The sequence below is a fragment of the Quercus robur genome, chromosome 5, assembly GCF_932294415.1.
Source record: "Quercus robur chromosome 5, dhQueRobu3.1, whole genome shotgun sequence".
In the NCBI taxonomy this organism is placed as follows: Eukaryota; Viridiplantae; Streptophyta; class Magnoliopsida; order Fagales; family Fagaceae; genus Quercus; species Quercus robur.
In genome coordinates this window covers 58,993,446-59,014,209 of record NC_065538.1, presented here as the reverse complement: position 1 = coordinate 59,014,209, position 20,764 = coordinate 58,993,446, and the positions used below count along the sequence as shown (strand labels likewise).

General features: G+C 33.1%; 1 protein-coding gene across 2 annotated transcripts; it reads right to left on the bottom strand.

Annotated features, from left to right (window-relative positions):
• Positions 1-1,911: 1,911 nt before the first annotated feature.
• Positions 1,912-5,539, bottom strand: LOC126726469 (F-box/kelch-repeat protein At1g30090). Of its 2 annotated transcripts, XM_050431730.1 has the most exons (2): positions 3,508-5,539; positions 1,912-2,177 (listed from the first exon to the last, which is right to left on the bottom strand). In XM_050431730.1, the coding sequence occupies exons 1-2, from the start codon at positions 4,708-4,710 to the stop codon at positions 2,082-2,084; spliced, it is 1,299 nt and encodes a 432-aa protein (XP_050287687.1). In that variant the 5' UTR covers positions 4,711-5,539; the 3' UTR covers positions 1,912-2,081. The 2 variants fall into 2 exon arrangements, with proteins under 2 accessions (XP_050287687.1, XP_050287688.1); XM_050431731.1 differs by lacking the exon at positions 1,912-2,177 and having other exon boundaries at positions 3,331-5,539.
• Between the last annotated feature and the right edge of the window lie 15,225 nt (positions 5,540-20,764).

Genomic DNA, 20,764 nt, shown 5'->3' with positions numbered 1-20,764 from the left:
TTAAATGTAGAAGAAAAGGCATTAAGAACTAATGCCAATTCCCCAACATAGAGAAAAAGAATAAATAAATAAACTCAACTTCAAATTGAGTAAAAAAAAAATCACCCAATAAAATATAATAAATAAAGTAAGAATATAGTAATAAACTTTATTTTCCAAAGGCTTATTTTGTGGCTAAGTTAAAGGCTCTATAACTCACAAGCAAGCATATGATGCCAACAATGAAGAAATCTTCATGAGCGAATTATACCGTAGACAAGATGTTCAGTGACAACCAAACAGCAGACTTTTGTCTTTAAGGTAGTGACGGAACCTGAAGTTTTGTTCAAGGCGGTCATTAAGAAATTTGAATTAAACAAAATTTCATAAAAATAAAATTTGAATATATTGACATAAAAAAACAGTCGCAAATAAATAAAGTATTAAAATTTCATTCTACAAGTTTTTCATATTTTGAAATTATTGTATGATAGCTTCATTATTAATGCTATCAGCTACATTTTTTTTCAATATATACAATCAAGCAATCATTAAACTAGTGATCTCCCTTTTAATTACCAACATCTTACTTAAATAAGTAAAAATATAAACAAAATGCATCATCCTTTTTTATGATATGTTCCAACCAATATTTCATATTCTTTAAACTAATCAGGATTAAATCAATGCAATGCTCCACTCATTTCCTTTTTAGGGAAATCATGGCAAAGAGGTTAACAAGAACATCTTTGTAGATATGCTCTTTTTATTTTCTCTCGATCATTAGGATGAAAAGATGAGAATTTTTCTCACAGTCTAGGATCTAAAAGAAGATTATTCAAATGAATACGAATTTGCTTAGAATATAAATTTTGTAATAAAAGTGATTTCCTTATAAGAATTTTGTCCATAGTGATAACAATAAAATAAAGGGTAAGCTACAATAAGTTCATTCAACATAATCAACTTAGACCCCACCGCACACCCTTGGTGCGGTGGTCACTCTATAAGTATAAATACTTGTGGGGTATAGGGGGTAAGGGTCAGGGTTCAAGTCTCCAAGAGGGAGCTTTATACACATATACACTTAGATTAGGCTAGAGTAAAAATTCTATCTTGTATAAAATAAATAAAAAAATAAAAAAACATATTCAACTTAGGCATTAAACCATTACATTGATGATGTTCAATAAAATATTGAGGTATTATTTTAGTGCATACGTCTATGTACAAGAAGTATCACATAAATCCAATAAATCCATCTAAAGACTAAAACAAGTACTAACAGACTAGCTATTCAAAAATATGCATTTTTTTATAATAATAAAAAATAGCAATTTTAAAATATGTCTTTTGTAAACATAATTTAAAATATCACAATTAAACATTTGATTTGGCCATTTAGGATAATTTGTTTATTTGGACAATTTTTTAAAAATGTTACGTCTACAATATTTTTACAATAAATTCTAGTTGGCAATTGTTACTAGTTTTAATTTACATATCATTTAAATTGTTTTTTTTTTTTTTCCTACCAATAACAACCTGTCACTTAAGATTTGTTATGGAAATGTTGAGGACATGTTGTAAACATAGCACTTCTCCCAATTTTTTGATTCAATCTTCAATGGACCAAAATTTTGAAGAAGTCAAATTTTATTTTTAATGGACAAATTTTTATTTAGGATGTTCAAGGTTTTTTTAAGGTGGTCAAGTTTTTTTTTAGGGTGGTCAACAATCTATATTAATTTAAAATTACAATTTTTTTTTTAGGTATAAAATTTATTTATTTTTCAAGTTTGAGGGTGGTCCTGTGACCACCCTCAATTATATATGGCACCGGCCCTATTTAAGGCAATGATATAATTGCAAGGTTTTACCCTAATCAGTATACTTTTATGTTGCCATTTCTTTTAACCTAAGTCCAAAACATGCATCAAAGTTCAAAGCGTTTTATAAAGGGAAAAGGTATGTTATGGATCCGGTGTATATCATCTCTTTCACAACGTATGAGACAAACATATTCCGAGTGAGATACTGCATTTGCTCAATACAAGAGATAATTGATTGCTTTATAGGATATCCTTCTTTTAACATTCCTATTAGTTTGCTCCCAAGCCCAAGCTGTACGTTACCGACTTGACTGATGTCGATAGGGAGACTAGATTGTAGCATGAAAGAGGTGTGTTGTCCATGTCCTGTTAAGGAAATTTCCGTATTAACAATGATTGTAGCATCTATTAAATTTTACAACTAATACTCATGCTACAACAGGGATTTTTTTTTAATGAATCAGTAAAACTTATCATGAAAAAAAAGAGCATTTACAATATTAATAAAACAAGCAGCAAAACAGAGTCCATTTTTCATCAGCTATATATCATTATATCTGCTTCAGCCCAAATTCCAGATAATTAGATAAAGTTGAACTCGCATATCAATATAGATTTTTTGCCCCACCAGTTCATACATTGACTCTTGAAGAGTATCCCAGAGCCAGATCTTAATTAGGATGCATAATTTCAAATTTCAGCTTAAGACTATGACAGTTCACATTTTATTCCTTCCTCTCTGATAGTAAAAAGTGCACCAGAAGAAAAGAGGCCCCCCCCCTTTTTTGTTTGTTTGTTTACAACAAGTGTGGGAAGAGAGATTTGAATCCAGTTTCTCACCAAGTAATATGGGTCTTGACAAAAGCACATTTGCATCTATTGAATCGAAATGCCAATCCCCTCAAGATATATGGAAAGGCAGCAATTTAGAGAAATGTGGGAGGCAGCCAAGTCAAGCTTTTCAACCATGAAAGCTGATGCTTGATGCTACTTTCCATAAAATAATTCAAAGAAACATCTTTTGCCAGAGAAAATTAAATGAAGTATGATTGTCTCAATATTAGTCCTTAACATTTTAGTAGTTTATAATATTGTTCAGCTCTCATTTGGATTTTTTAACATTGGGTATTGTAGATGGTCTTCAGAGTTGAAAGTTAGTCATGGAAGTTTGGCTCTCAAACTTAAGAGCATTAACTAACTGAATGACTTGAGAACTCTTGACTGTACTGATTATTGGTCAACTAGATCATTCCAAGGGAAATTGTTAATAAAAAGTACGAAATCTGATCTTATACACCTTAACACACAAGCGGATTTAGCTTTGAGTTCCATTTCATTTGCATCCATCAAGAGACTTGAGTCAACATTATTAAGCAGACCCAATACTAGTGCACTTCTGGCTCTATCACGAAAGAAATACTACCATTCTCATCAAATAATGAAAATAATAAAAACAAATTCAGGGCGTTTGGGTGATGTTACAATAATTATGCAGCACAATCACGGTTAAAGATGGGTAGAAAAGAAAACAAATCAAACCATATAGTTGATACATTCATTCCAGAAACAATTTGAGAGGCTTTTGAGCATAGTGACTTCTACTCTATAGCTTTTATAATTTCATATAAATTACAATTTATTGAACAACATACAGAACACAATATGACAGAAAATTGTAAAGCTAGGCATACAGAACCTGAGAGCTTGAGGGCGTCAAGTCAGAGAAAATTTCTGGTGCATCCTCAACCTGCCATTGAACATGAAACTTCCACTTTTTATTGGAAGTTTCTTTTTGGTTGAACCTTGAGATTTCACCCACAGCAACATGAAGGTTACGACCCACAACATAGATTCTGCAATCACATGCATTGACCGCAAAAGGTTTGCATATTTGCTCTGGTAAAGGAGGCCCATCTATTTGTTCCCAGGAATCATCATCTGTGTAATACACCTTAAGTTTCATTCTTTCATGCTCTGAAACCACAAACAAGTGCCCATAAACAACCACACTTGAACCTGTCCAGCCTTCTCTCAGCCCAACAGCCATACTCTCCCAATTATTGGTTCTAGGGTCGTAAACCTGACCCCTGGGAGAGACATAGAAAGGCCATAACCAGCCTTCCGTAACAAGAAGTTTCCCATTAAGAACTGCTGCATCATAAGACGCCATATTCGTTCCCATGCTTGCAATGGGATGCCAACTCCCCTTAACAGGATCCATAACCTCAGCTGAGTCAAGCTCAAAAAGATCTGTGCTGTTTCCTCCAGCAACATAAATCCTCCCATCAATCACACCACTTGCAAAAAAAGATCTAGCGGTGATCATCTGATTCATCACAGTCCAACGGTTTTTCTGCATCTCATATTTCAGAACCAAGTCTAGGGGGCAATCTACATCAGAAACCATACCGCCACAAACAAAGAGATTGCCATCACGGGGGATTGAAGCACATCTAACTCCTTGAGGACAAACCTTATCTTTGCAAGGCATTGCTGGGATAGTGTGCCATGATAAGTGAGTAAGGTCAAATACCTGCCACTGAATCTTTCCAGTGCCCTTGTGGAAGGCAAAGACAAAGAGCCAAGGGTCTTTGAAGCCCATTTCTTTTCTTCGGGTGAAAAATCGCTCTTTACTACCAAGCAGTAAATGCCACCGCTTGCAGACAGCTTTGCAGTCTGTGTGACTCTTGACTGGAAGCCGGAGAAGACAGTTAAGCGCCACATCATCAGGAAGCCCCGGAATGAGGGGTTCTCCCCTGAGAATTAACTCTGACTCGGTTGAAGGATTTAACAAAGAAGATTGGAATACTGCTAACCTAAATTTTGGGGATAATGTTATTTGGGAATCCCCCAGCTTGTGTACAGGCGCCTGTTGGGAAGACAATCGGACCCGTTGCATCTTTCACTCTTAGAACAATACTTTATCCCTTGAAGAACAATAATGATGCACTTATTCCAATATGGAGTTCCTTGTCTATGCTATATCAGTAGATGGCTATAATATATAAACCCAAAGTAATGATCATGTTCCAAATTTTATGACTTATTCACTCTTCCACACTCTTGGTACAAAATAGCTATCCCAAAATCTAGAATTACACCAAAGTGAAGCACCAATGCCTTGTCCAAGACATCCTCATAACATATAATTACAATTTACAGAACAAAAAATTCACACAAAACCCTTCTAAAAACCCAATTCAATCCAATATGCACCAAATAACATTAAATTTTGCTCTCCTTACATTCACACACTGCTTTTTATAACCACCATAGCCTAGCAATATACCAACTAGATGCTCTATATGCAGGTGAACTATTAAAGCATCAAAACCCCAGATAACAACAGTACCCCAGAAACAGCCCAAATTCTCAGCTATTTCTTAAAGAGATAGAAACCAAAGACCCAGGAAAAAAAAATACCCAGTTTGTAAATCAGACAGAAATGAATATTTTATGATCTTTAGAGACTGATAAGTCAAAAAATAAACCAATCCCAGAACATAGATTTTGCTATTTCTAACTTAGAAAACAAAACGAAAAAAACAAACCCCACATGGCAGAAACCACAACAAAGTGACGAGAAAGCAAAAATAAGAACTTACAAGAAAGAAATTGCTGGAATTTTGTGATAAAGATGGGGACTTTGATGAGATTTAGAGAGGTCTGGCTTTTGGCAATACAGACAGGCCACACCTTTAGACTATTCTTCCTCTCAAAGGGCAGACAGTATATATGTACAAAACCACTACAAATTATTCTGAGGCATTAAAAAAAATAAAAAATAAAAATAAAAAAGCTTCATTTTATAGCTTCCTACCAGCCACGCGCCTATAGAGCGTGCTAAACAGGCAGTGAGTTTAGGAACGGAGAAACCTTGTGTGAAAGGTATGAACGTGGTTTTTACGTGACAGAGATGGCGGTTGTATCTGGGTTTGTAATCTTAGCTACGTAGAAAGATTAAAAATGAAGATTAAATTTTCAAAGCAGAAGTGCCAAGCCAACGCGTAATTTTTTTTTTTTTTTGAGAATCTGCCAACGCGTAATTTAGAGCATGTTTGGTTTATCAGTTTAAACAGTAGTGTTCAGTGTTTAAACACTGAACACTAGTGTCCAAAAACAAAAAAGGACGTTTGGTGTGTCATTCCTGTTCAGGGATTGTTTGGAAAATAGTGTTCAAAAATCAGTGTTTAAAATGATATTTTTGAAATCATCTCTAACCTGTTTTTAAACAACAAAAACTAGTGTTTTAGTGGCAATTGTGTAATTATGTTGAACATTGTATGGCCCACGTCAGACATCAAAGCTGTATTGTCTCGGCAGTCGCACCCATACAGTCCTGTTAGGCATTAAAAAAATATTTTTTGAATAAAAAAATGTTTATTTTAGTTAAAGGTGTCAGTTTTTTCACTTTATTTTTAAATCAAACACACATACCAAACACATTTTTATGTTTTTTTGAACACTAAAACATGTTATTTAAACTATGATACCAAACACATTTTTTTGTTTTATAAACACTAAAAACACATATTTTAACAACACTTTTTAAACTACAATTTTCACATCTTTTTAAACAACAATTTTTAAACTCTATGACCAAACGGGCCCTTAAGGTAAGAACATATGTTATTTTAAAGACAAATATTTATGATTAGTCATTAGTGGATAATCAAATATAGAACTTTGCGAAGAAAAAGAAGTTAGGAAGAAGTGGATGCTGTAACGAAATAGAATAACGAGAGTAACGATGCCAAGCAATGACAAATTTTTTATCTGATTGATAATGAAAGGTCTTGATTCCCTCTTTCTTTTGGCTTAGACTTAGTAAAGAATCAATTTGTTAAAAATTTCAATAAGGAAATGAGAGGGACACAAAAAAGTCTACAATTTTTTTTTGTCACGTAAACAATTTGTTACGTGATTAGCTGTGGGTGATGAAAATAAAGTGGTAGGCCTGTACCAAAATAAAATATTTGACCACTGAGTTGGAATTACACAGAAAATTTTGGGAACAAGACTCAACAATGTCATCCCCTTTTACGGGGACGAAAGGAGGAAATGTAAATTATTAAATGCTTGAAAACAGTTGGTTTTTTTGTGAGGAAATTATCCCAAAAAACACTTTATGTTTGACCACTTTAAGTTTCTCAAAAAAAAAGTTTGACCACTTTAAGTAAACATGGCAATCGGTTCAGATAGGATCAATCAGGGGCCAGGTCAGATTCATCTGAACCTGTCAGGGACGGACATACACCATGCAAGAGGGGGCCATTGCCCCACCCCCCCCCCCCCCAAACACACACACAATTGAAAAAAAAAAAAAAAAAAAAAAAAAAAAAAAAAAAAAAATTAGTAAAAAAAAAATTAAGATTTGTCCTTTTTTATATATATATATTTGTCTCTCCTCCTCTAAAATATTTAGATATTGACCTACAAGAAAATAAATAAATAAATAAAATTTATGCCCCTTTAATTACAAAACCAAAATAATAAAAAAAAATATGGACAAAACAAAAATCGCACACAAAAAAAGAAACACTTATTTTGTATGTTATACTTGTTGATGTGTTTTATAATATGAAATGTTTAAGAAATATTTATTTTGTAGGTAGTATTTTGTTGAATATGAAATAAATGTTAGTTTTTATTTTCATAAATTTTTTTTTGGTTTTAAGCTTTGGCCCCCCCAGGTATGAATCCTGATTCCGTCCCTAAACCTGTATTTGTTCACATTGATAAAGGATACCATTAAAAACATGTATATGTCGATTAATAAGTTATACAATAAATTAATTTGTGTTACAATAAAAATTATTATATTATATCATATCATTTATCATATCATATTTTTATCAAAAAATACATATCATATCATATCATATACTGTATAATAAAAATTAGATTTAGAAGTCATGGTTGCACCAAATAGCTATACTAAATTGCAAAAATAATTTTTAATTTTAAAAAATATATATATAAGTTTTTTTATTCTTATCTTCTTCTCTTATAATTTTTAAATTGATAAAAATCTTATATTTAACTACAATCTAAATTCTAAACCTTTTATTACTAATTTAATTTTTACTTAATTTATATTACTACACATATTCTAATCCATTTATTAAAACAGCAACTCACCTTCTTTTTTTTTTCTTTTTCTTTTTTTTGCTTTAGATTTTCTCTTCACACACGGTTACTTTTTTTTTTTTTCCATTGGATTAATTTCCTCTTCACACACCACTTATTTTTTAAATTTACCTTTCAGCTTCACACTTCTATAAATAATAAAAAGGAAAAGAAAAGAAAAACCATGTATCCAAAGAATTGATAATGTAACAATGAAAAGTTGAACAAATGTGTGTAATTTTTATTTTTGTAAGCCACAGAGTTTGATTTAAGTTTTTTTTTTTCTTTAGATTTCCTCTTCATATGCCACTTATTTTTTAGATTTACCATTTCAACTTCACACTTCCACAAATTAAACTAGCATTAGACTTTTTGTTCTTATCAACTTCTTCAATGAGGAGTGTGTGTGTTTGTGTATATCATAATAAATACATACCATAGGGCTTTTTCTTCTATTCTTCTCTTCTTTTACTTACAATTTTGTAGGTATGCATTTGTTTACTCTATTTTTCATTTCCATCAAATTGAATAGGTTTTGTGTAGTTTTGTCTTTTCTTTTCTTTTTTTTTTAGTGAAATGTATTTTTATCTTTTGTTTAACCTAATTTCCTTAAGTTTCAAGTGGATACACAACCATTAACGATGACATAAATAATTTGAAATCTTAATATCATGAACTAAATACAAATATTAAGTGTGCACAACAATTTGAACAAAGCATTAATCCCATTAAGAATTTATACATATGCGTTTAAATAATAATTAATTGCATTATTATTGTTTAAGAAACAAAAGGTACAAATTAATGTGACTATATTTAGATAAACATTATGATTATATACTCAAAGTCAATAAAGATAATTCAAGATATTTTTATGATTACCTTTTTTTTTTAATATGTAAATATAGTGGAGAGAGGGCGGGTGGGGTTCAAACCCTAGTGCCTAGGCAGGGCACCACAAAAAGTGTTGGAACAAATGGAGTATCCCTTGAATCCCACAATTAGCCTTTTTTTTTTCTTTTCCTTTTTTTTTTCTTTTTTTTTTCCTTTTTTTACTTTAGCAATACAATTTTACACACTAAAAAATACAAAGGCTAGTGCCCATACGCAGGTAGGACTACTCTACTTTTCACAAGATACCGAAGCCAGCTCATTCTAGTAAAGCTTATAACAATACATTTGATCTCTTATCACAAAATCTTCTTGATTTTGAGGGCCAAACTATACTGTTATTCAATAATGAGGGTAATCCACCAACTATTAATTATTTCATCAATCAACTATTAATTATTGTGCTAATTTCATCCACAAGTTAGTCAACAAGAAACTCAATTCGCAAGCAACTGCTGGAAAATTACCAAATGCAATTCCTAATTTCCTATTAACTAATAATGTAAGAGTATAGTAGCAACTTATGTGGCAATTACGTTAGTGATATGTGTGATTTATGAATCCAATACTCTTTTATTTATCTTTATTATTTAGTCAAATTTATTATGAATCTTGTTGGTAGTTGTTCCAACTTAATAATCTGATCGTCAGGTAATGGGAAGTCAACCTAGGAAGTTGTCATTGGTGTTGAAAGTTGTCTAGCATTTAATTGTAAGCATTTAATGCCCATGCAATGTAATCACCTATAGAAATTAATGATAGGTTAGAAACAAGACAGAGAGTATTTGATTTTAAAAAAATTATTTGCAAGTGTTCTTGCTTTGGAGTTGAGTGGTGTCTACTACCTACGGTTGAGTGACGTCTGCTATCTCTAGTTGAGTGGCGTCTGCATCTCAAAACTATCATTTTTACCTTTAGATTGATTTTTTTTTTTTTTTTATTTAACCAACCCAACAGGCCTTGGCTTGCATCAAATTGGTATCAGAGCTAGTACTTCTATTATCCTATAGAAATTCTCATTTTGTTTCAGAAAATTTTGTTCATCTTCTTCCAAAATTTTTTACTTTCTCGTGAGGATTCTCTTTGAAAATTCTGTTCATATTCTTCAAAAATATTGTATTTTCTCGTGAGGATTCTCTTCGATGCCATATATGGTTGGAAATGTCAATTTGTCAAAAAATTGAGAATTTTGTCAAAAAAATTGCGAATTTTATGGTTTTTATTCAAAATGGCTCCAAGATATTGAAGGAACATTGATAGTGTTGATGTACAATCCGAACTTATTGAGTTGAGGCAATTTTATGAAGTTCTCTATCAAAAGATGAATAAAATCCTTAATCGAATTCCAGCCTCTCCAATTCAAAGTCATAGTAGTAGATAAACAAAGTTTTGCAAGGAATATGATTCCAATGATTACCATTCAACATCTTCAAGTTCTGTTTTAGAAACTACCCTTGTAAGTCCATCCTCCATGGATTCTTTGGTTTCAAACGTATTTTTCCATGGTAAATAGTGCTCTAAAATAGATACTATTATAGATTGGAATTCTCTGCCGATCTTTGACAAAGATTGTGAATTGTGCATGAGTGGTCAAGTTGTGGAAGATGATGACGAGACTTTCTTTGTTCAAATACAAAAGACCATTGATTTTACAGAAGAAAATTACTTAAAGGTCAAATTTATTCCCCTCATTATAGAAGAATTAGGTGTAAAGACATTATCTCTCGAGGAGAAAAATTCACATGTTGATTTTTCTTAGGGTTGGCAAATATTTATTTCTTGATGGTAAACTTGATGTTGATTTCGGTCTATCAATAGAAATTAAGGCTCCTTATTTGGAAAAGATGCATGATTTTATTTAGGATGCTTTTGTGCAACGTGAAGTAATTCAAATGGTTTCAACACCTATAAGTAGCATGTTGGTTTCACTTGTATTGCTGAAGATAAAGGGATGAAAAGGAATTATTGGACTTCCAAAAGATCAAGGGAAGGACTGAAGTTGACTTGAGGTTGAGTTCTTTTTCAAGAATGGGAGTTTAACACAGGAGCTTAGTGGCAACTTATGTGGCGGCCACGTTGGCGACATGTGTCATCTATTTATGAGTCCAATTGTCTTTTGTTTATCTTTATTAATTAGTCAAAGTTAATTAACAACCAAGGTAGAGTGCATTTGATTTCAGAAAATTATTTGCAAGTATTCTTAATTGCTTTGGAGTTGAGTAATTCCTCCTAACAATCAAGTGTGTGAATTGGTCGCGTTGAGTGGCATCCCGGAACTATCAATTTTACCTTTTGGTTGAATCTTGATTTAGCCAGCTCAGCAGGTCTCCACTTGCATCATTAACACAACCAGCAGAAACTTGATTAATGATACGCTTGCAATAATAATACCGGGGAGGCTTCGTGTTAACACAACCAGCAGAAGCTTGATTTGCCAAAAAAGATAAGCCTCCAAAGTTCCAATAATAATCCTAGGGAGGATTCCTATTAACACAACCAGCAGAAGCTTGATTAAATTCTTGCCATAAAAGATAAACTTCCAATTATAATCCTAGGAAGGCTTCAGTCAAAATATAACAAGACTTTGCATAAATACAGGAGTTCCTATCCGGGAAACTTAAAAGGTGGATCGTAGGATGTATAACAAGGATTCTGAATTAGTATTATTTACAACGTGCATTTTAAATTGAACTCTTCGGCCAAAAAATAAAATAAAATAAAATGAAGAAGTAACTTCATATATTTTAGCGCCCCCCCTCCTCCAAAAAAAAACATTCATATGGCCATTTTCATTGCCTTACCACTTCTAGTTTCCACTATGATTAGATATTCCGTAACTTCTTTGTTTTGATACAATTAAAGTAAATATTTTGAACTTGATTTTCAGAATCAACAGCTTAGGTATTCTATGAACAGAGGAAGAGGATGACAGAAGCTTACTAGCAAACATACAAGGGGTCATAGTGTTTACAATACTCCATTGCATAACTGATGCATATTAAGAATCCTGCATGAGTGACATAAGGAATCCGATACCGACAAACTATATTTACAACCATGCCCTGATATTCAAAAAGCTAAGATTATAACCAAAAAAAAAGGGGGAAGAGTACATTGAATATAAAGGAAGAGTTTATAATAAACTATAAACTTATCATGCATATAGTTCTTACATATATCCAAAATAAGCTGGGTTTTTTTTTTTTTTTTTTTTTCAAAATGGCAAATTTATAATGTCCTTTCATTTAATAGGGCGAATTATTTTATTTTATAATCTATTTAATACAACCATAACTATGTCCAAGCAGTTTTATTTTAATAAGCCCCATAAATGATAAATACAGAAGAATAGAATGCCAATACTATATATAGATGGCAGTAAAGGAAACCAAAGGAGTCAAGTGGGTGTGTTCATAAGGTTTATTGATTCCTTATTTGTGATTGTACCCTTCCCCTCCGTGCACACCACCAAAACACACACACACACACACACACACACACACACACACACACACACACACACACACAGGGAAAAAAAATAGAGCTGAAGAGAATAGTCATTTAATGATATAATATTAACCAATTACCAGCCAAAAGTGTGCAACAGCTAAAGAGCCTATTGAATCATTAAGAGGTATATAGAAGCAGGACTTGTACATAAGTCACTAGTATTGAACTCTATTTCATAAAATTTCAACAAGAATAAAAATAAACTGGCATGCCATGATTATCTTGCTGCTTGATAGATAAAGGATTGTGCATCTAAAATTAGAAAAGAGTACAAAATGCATGCACAAAAGAGGCATATTTATCTACGTGGCAGGTCAGATGCAGTTCATTCACTTTATTATGAAAGAACTATTTTTGTAAGAAAAACACAATGCATATCGTTTCCTGCTATATTTTACAACATGCACAACAGTTCTAGAAATGAATTTTAAATTGGTTAACTAAGAAGCATGGACACACAAAACGGCAACAGGACGTTTCTTGAAAAACTAGGACATGACAGAAGAACGAAATAAGGCAATTAAATAATATTTATGTTAAGGTATATTTAAGCATATTGTATGTTTATTTTGATTTTAAAAATAAGTAATAGCCATCAATAAGTATAAAAACTTATCTAAAACTAATTTAAAAAAGCAATAATAGATAGCAAAGAAATACATTGATACCCATAAAAATGATGCTAAGAGTACAAACCAAGAGTAAAATGAACTCCAATAAACATCATGACCAAGAAAAAAGAATGCCAAAGCCTAACACTATTTCACTATTTGACATATTCAGCATATAAAACCATAAACAAAAAGTTTTTTTTTTTACTATCAATGCTAATCATTAAGTGCCCAGAGACTACCCAAACAGAAGCCAACAGAGTATAAGAAATAAACAAATAAAAAAGCAAAGTGGCCAGATGTGAACAAGATCGATCGGTGACATAAGGTCATACTGTACCAAGCAATGAGAACATGCTGGTGAACTATCTCTCTTTCTCACCAATTGATGATGGAGAGACAGGAGCAGAGCACATCAGTAAGGGTGGACAGTATTGAGATTGAGTTCCAAAGTCACCGATTGATGGCTAGAGAGGGAGAGAAAGGGGAGAAAAATGTTTCCAAAGTGAGAGAGACATCATTCCAGGTTTAAAAATTTTTAATTTATTTTTCCCCTCTTTGATAATCTCCAGAACACGTCGTGACTATGTCCTAATTGTCTTTCTAAATATGAAACACTTCACAGACACAAAGGCAGCTGTGTCCCATGTGTGTCCATGTCCAACACAAACACTGGACTTTTTGGCGCATTCGTGCTTCCTAGCTGGTTACACTTTCTAGGACAAAAGAAATCATATAAGAAAATTATTAAACATTGTTAAGAACATTATAACAACTTAATAATAAGATATAAATACATAAGCCATATTCAGTTGTTCTAATAGGGGTGACGCAGGACAACCAAAACAATTGAATAGTAAAATTGAAAGACAAGAAAATAAAGGGATATGATCTAGGAATTAGCACCTAGGCCTAGCTTAGAGTCAACACCAAGCGAGGAAACCACTAAGAGTTAGCACTTAAGGTGGAACTGGAGTTAGCACCAGACCAAATAAACCCAAAGGGCCATTTTTTCATTCATCAAAATCTCAATCTCCCTTGAAAAGAGTACAATATTTTGCTTATATAGGAAAACTGAACACTAGTTCTAATTGGCATAGGAAACCCTAATTGCCTTTATTACAAAAGTAACCTTACTCCCATATATCAAAATACTAAGCTTAATAAACTAGTAGGACCTAAAACATTAGAATACAATTGACTTGCAAAAGAAAATAATACTAAATTAAAATAAAAGTTTTCTTGTGTCATCCACATCAGGGGGAAATTAAGGATTTTCATTTTCATTTTTTTCCTTGGGGAGCACATTTCTTTCCACTACTCAATTCATGCAAATAGATTTCCAACCACAAAGGCACTTTGTAAAGAGATGTTGAGCCAGACCCAATCGAGGCGAGTGTGTATGAGAGAATTTCCATCATATATTCAAACCCACCATATATTCACTACCAGCAAACCATCTATTCATTTATTTAATTATAAAGAGAAAAGCTACAGGTGAAGGGATAGATCCAGATCTGCTTCACCCTCTTCGTCATCAACAGAAATCCCCAACCCAGCAAAGGAGTCCTCCACATCCTTAAAAAGAAGTAGCTCTTTCTTCTGAGGTTTCTCTGTTTCTGCATGCAGGCTAGAGCTGATCTGAGGCCTTTTTGATGAATTCATCATGTCAGAGTTCCCCAGGACTTCACCTAAACAGCGTTTCCTACCTCCTTCACAAGTTAAAGCACTAGTATTATTATACTTACCAACTCCAGTTTGGCCTGAACATTGACCATGACCTGGAGGCAAGGAACCAACAGTATTAGATTCCTTCATGCCAGTCAATTGGTTAGAGCCAAGACCAGAAGCAGGATCATTTATAGAATAGGCAGGATATGAAAGCTTACTAAGGTTGTGATGATGAAAGTTTGGCAAGTCACATCTAGGGGGGAATGGCATACCATCCCTAAATGTCCTCAATTCGTCAGTATTAAACTGACAGGCACCAAATGAATTGAAATATGATGAGGGACCCATAGGAAAACCGGTGGTAGCAGGGCTAGCAGATGGAATAAAGAATGTCGAGGATGAAGGAGCAGAAGGATGAAATCCGGCACTGGCACTGCCATATGAAAGATTTGGTGACATGAAATACTGAGATCTGGCATATCCAACATTGTTCTGAGAGTAATTGCTCGCATTTACCCAGCTGGATTCATTTGAGCAGAAATTCGAGAAATCCAAATTAGAGGTCACCCCGCTGAAAAGTGTACTTGGATTATTCCAAGCACCTCCAGAGGAATTATCAGGCAGGCTCATGGATATGGGATTAAGGGCAGAACCAGTACCATCAATAAAAGTGCTGGAATGGAAAGGATAGTTCCAGCTCTTCCACGCATTGATCTCCTCCTGGTGAACCCTAAGATGGGCCCCCAGAGCCTGGTGATTGTTGAACACCATTTTGCAATAGAAGCATGAAAGGAGACCCACATGCTTCTCAGCATTTTCTTTATCAGAAGGCAAGTAGGGATTCATTGCTTAAGTTGAAAATTGGGAACAGGGCTACTTTCAAAATGAAGAGATGAAAACTAGCGAGTGCAAGAACAATTTTGCTATGAACAATCTTGCCCCATTTCTTACCCCTTTATAGCCGTTTCACGGAAAGACATAGGTCATAGTGGTTACGAAAAATTAATGTATATGACAACTCTAATAAAAATCAATTAAGAGGAGCTACACAGAACGCACAAATGGAAAAAAGTTTCCCGGAAAAACCTACATGCAGTAACTGCTTAAAAGCAACCTTATCTTCAATAATCTATGCTAAGGATAGCCATTAATGCTCACAAAAAGCATCAACACCTTGCAAAACAAATTTCAACCCGTGTAAAGTCATGTAACAACCTTTCAGTAATTTATGGGATCCGTTGAGGGGTAATTTTGGAATCAATTTCTTTTTATTTTGGACCCTCACAGCTTAAAAAGTTTCCTTCTCAATGGTCATTGCATTACCTATATCATACAAGCATAGTTGATTGCTAAATTGTTTGAGTTCTTATGACTATATTGTTAATTCATTTTAATTCTTAAACGATGCCCAGGTAGTGTAGAGAATGGCAAGGGATGTTGGTCATTAAACCATGACTTAAAGGAAAGTTTTAATAATGGGAGCCTGACAGACCTTCCAAGCTTCAAAAAACCATATAAATGTCAAGTGTCTGCTATGAGCAAGAGATGATTAAAACATCATTAATGACCAGCTTGCTGTATTTTAACAGCATCTCACAATAATCTCTATCATATAATACTTTTGACATGACAAGTGAAACTAAAAATTTGTCACAAAAGTATGACCATACGGTTGGATCTTTAATGCGTAACGTACACAGACACACACAAACAGAAAAATTCTAACGTGAATCAATTCTCAACCAAATAATAACTAAGCACAATAATGACTTAAGCCTTATGTATAATTATGACCTCAAGTCTACCCTAAATGAAGATGAAAAACATAAATGTTCCATAACTCAAAGACATAAATGACTATAGTCAATGATTAACTAATTAAATAAAAAATTTAAGTGCCTTAAAGAAAATTGAACAAAAGATTTTTCTTTCAACCAAAATTGGCAGGAAACCTACTAGAAGTACTGAAATTGTAATGCATCAATTTATTTTCCCTATGTCTATAAATTTCAATGACTTTTGATTGGGCCAGTAATTTGAAATATAGAACTTTCATTGAAATTGCCAATAAAGAAGCACTACCAGCACAAAAGAAACTTCCAAATATAAAAACTCTTAATCTAGGAAGACTTTATAATAATAAATAAGACCAAATTTGGCAAGAGTAAAACAATAAAGTCATAACCAAAAAACTATTGACCTTAAAACCTAACATCCAAAAATTTTTCAAAATGCTAGAAGGCTCTGAGAGTGATTGATGATATAGAATATAATTCATCAAATTGAAATCTCATTTTCAGAAGCCTAGGAACAAAGCTAAAGCTCATAACAATTAAAAAAAGGCTTTTAAAGGTTATTCATATTTTCTTTTCTATAGGTACTCACAACCTATATTATATGGGATCAAACTGATAACCTCATCCTCCAACCCTTGTTTATGAGCGGTGAAGATGCCCAAGTACAATTGTCAAAAAAATGAGTGAAGTTTCCACAGATTATGTGGTCAAATCAAATTGACTTTTGTTTAAATTTGTTAGTCCAAAGTATGTTAGTAATTTCAGTAAATGCTGGACTGTGGGCAATAATTGCAGACACCAGCTTAATATACTATTAAACAGGTCTAAATAATTAATTGGGCCTTGATGTGTCCTTTATCTTGACTCTTAAAGTTTCTAAATCTACTCTCTTTGTCCCAATCTAGGTGTCTTGCTTTCCTCTTTAGAATTTACCAAAATATATATCCACTTTCTAAAAGTGGAAATTCTTAATTCTTCAGTATCCTTTGTTACCCTTATATTTATAAAAGAATGAAAAAAAAGACATAAAAAGTTGTGCCACCTCTAATATAAACTAAAGGACATAGGAAGAAGATAACTATATTTTTATCTTTTTATTAAAAATCATACCATTTCAAACCAAGACTTGTAAATTTGGATGTAGGGAGCATTTGTTTTTAGATTGAGTCTCATATTCCAATTAGAATGAGAAGATCCAAAAACCTCTAAAATCTCTCTTCTTCTTCTTCTTTTAATAAAAAAAAAAATAATAAATAAATAAAAACTAGTGAGAATATCTTCATGTTGGATAGAAATTTTTTGTCCCAGCTTTGAAGGGGACTTGCATTTTAGAAGTTGGAGTGGTTTGTATAGAGCAATTTTCAAAAAATCATAAATGATTATGGAGACTTAGATTTTTGTTGGCATCATTGGCTTGGGAAACATAATTCCAATATTTGGAATTTAATTCCAGGTTGTTTGATATGGATTATTTGGACTAAACATAATCGGCATTCTTTTGAGGATACTGAGAAATATTTGGCTTAGTTGTTAGATTTGTACCACCAGACTCTCTTTGATTGGTCTCGGTGTTGGGGTCTCTCAAATTGTTCTACTCTTATGGATTTTCTTTTGTCTCTTAGAATAGTTTAATGTTTATTTGTTTTTGTTTGTTCTTTGTTCACTATCGTGAACTCTATGTATCTTTTGTTCTATTCCCTTTTAATAATATTTCCTTATTACCTATCAAAAAATAAAAAATAAAAGATTATGGAGGTAGGCAATGGAGAAGTTTAATCTTTGGAATTAAGCAGAAAGAAGTAATTACAAAAAGGTGGGTATTGTATTACTAAACTAGCAAGGAGACCTTATTAAGGTGTACCTTTGGAATGGCATAAGAACTGGATAGGAGGAATTTTTTTTTTTTTTTTCAAGTTTATTCAATTCAAGATTACTGAAGACCTGTGTGTACAGTTTTAGAATGATATGTGGTGAAAAATCACTTTCTTAGTCTTGCTTAACTAGGCCAAGGATAAGGGTGCTAGGTTGGCAAATTACTCAAATGGATCAATTAATGATCTTCATTGGAACCCCAGATTTATTTGGGCCTTCTCACGATTTAAGCTGAATTGGAAGGATGACTTTCCCCCCTTATGTATGAGCTAAGGGAGGGGAAATATAAGGTGTCTTAGAAATTATCCCATAATAATAATTTGAGGTTAAGGTACCTTATGATATGGCAGATTATCTTTAGAGTTCTACTTGTATGAGTTTCCTCTGGAAGCAGATTATGTTCAGTTCCTCCTATATGTTCTTTGCTTAAATTGTTGTTTTCACATAAGTGGTTGACACTAGTAAGAAGAACTTCATAGTAAGTGATTGACACCTAGGTTCTTCTCACTTTGAAGGTTTTTTACTAAGATAAAGCCTTCACATAAGTTATTGCTAAATCCTTTCCTATAAAGACTAGGGCTCCTAAATAACCTATTCCTAGAAAGACTTGGATTACTAATAACAAAGAAAAAGTACTTAGGAACTTCTAAACCAATTAGAAAAAGGACTCAAAACACAAAATAAGATCCATGGTCCTTTGGTGCAACCAAGGACAGCCCATTCCAAAAATTTGGAAATTACCATATTGATCTTATTCTAGTAAAACTTGATTAAAACTAATATAGCAGCAAATAAACAAAAACAAACAATAAAATAAGACTCAATTCAACATTATATGCAAGGTCCCAAGAGTTCTCCCCATCATCCCAAACATCCCAAATTAATGCTTGAGCACTAGATCCAGCTTTCCCTTGCCTCATATAAGCCTTCAAAGGGGTCTGCTAGTTATGTTCCCCATCATCTCTCCCTAGCTTGGAAAATATCAACATTGGTGAAAAAAAAAATGATAATGCCCATAACGATCACAGTTGATACATTAAAACTCATCAGCAACAAACCAGGTACACTTCGAGAGAGGAAAATTTGTCCATTTAACCAACAACTCCTGGTACCCACCACTTCTAGTTGACACAATTTGATCATCAAGAACATCCTCAATTTCTTCTTTTAAGTTAGGGGTTGGGGGCAATCGAATAACAGCCTATGCCTCATGTCCCAAATACAATGTTAAATGTTCATTTCTAATGCCCATGTCTGATTGTAACTCAAGGACATAAACATTAGACCATATCTTCTTCACATATCAACTAACATTTTTGGACTAGAGCTTTTTGTAAGAACCCTTAGGCAACTGCTCAGATTGTATACAATCCATACCCATATCTCCTCCTTGAAATTCAGCAAAGTGTCTTCAAACATCAGCTTAAGCTTTGTATTGCTCATTACCAAGTGCAATCTTTCTTCACACATCATCATAAATCTCCCTTGTATGTCTAGCAAAGATTTCAGCTTCGGAACTTGATCTTGAACTTGGAGGCAAATTAATCAAATCAATGGACTTTCTAGGTTGAAAACCCATAACAATCTCAAAGGGGCTACGACTAGCTCCATTAACAAAATTATTGTAAAAAAATTCTATTAGAGGAAGTAACTAGTCCCAATTAGTAACATGATCACCCACTAAACATCCTAACATATCAACTAAGCTTTAATTCACAACTTCGATTAGTCTTCCAGTTTGGGGATGGAAAGATGAAGAAAACTTAAGCAAACTCTTGGAGGAAAACTTTAGCTTCATAGACAGCATCTGATGTCTTTGAACATGGAATAAAATGCGCCATTTTTAAAAATATATCAACTAACACAGCAATAGCATAATGACCCTAAAAGTGAAGTCCTAGGACAAAGTCCACACTAAGATCTTCCCTAGGAACATAGGGTACCAATAAGGGTGTGTAAATAACCATATTCTTTTTTCTTCCTTTAGCTAGCTGACAAATGCTCAATGTGAGACATCCTTTGCAACATTGCTCTTTATACTAGATCAATAAAAATGAATCTTCGACCATAGCAATTGTCTTATCACGCCTAAAATGACAACTACCCTCCAATATGCAATTCCCATATAAATTTTCCTCTAAGAGAAGTGTTGGGTATGCATAAGCAAGTTCCCTTACAAGCCAAACTTGAGATTTGACAAGGTCATATTATGAAGGGGGAAAAAAAAAAAAAAAAAGCAACATTCTTACACTCTGATGAAAGTAAATAAATTCCGATGCAAGTTCTAGAGAAATTTGAAGTTTATTATCAACAAGAATGAGATTAGAAGCATGTGCATGGCTATTTATATGCTAGAAGTTGGTTATGGGCATGATGATACCATCATCCGCCTAACAAATTCTTAGATTTTAGCTAGCCTCATTTATCCCATGTCAAATATATAATAGCTTAATTCTAGGCCTATAGTTACACA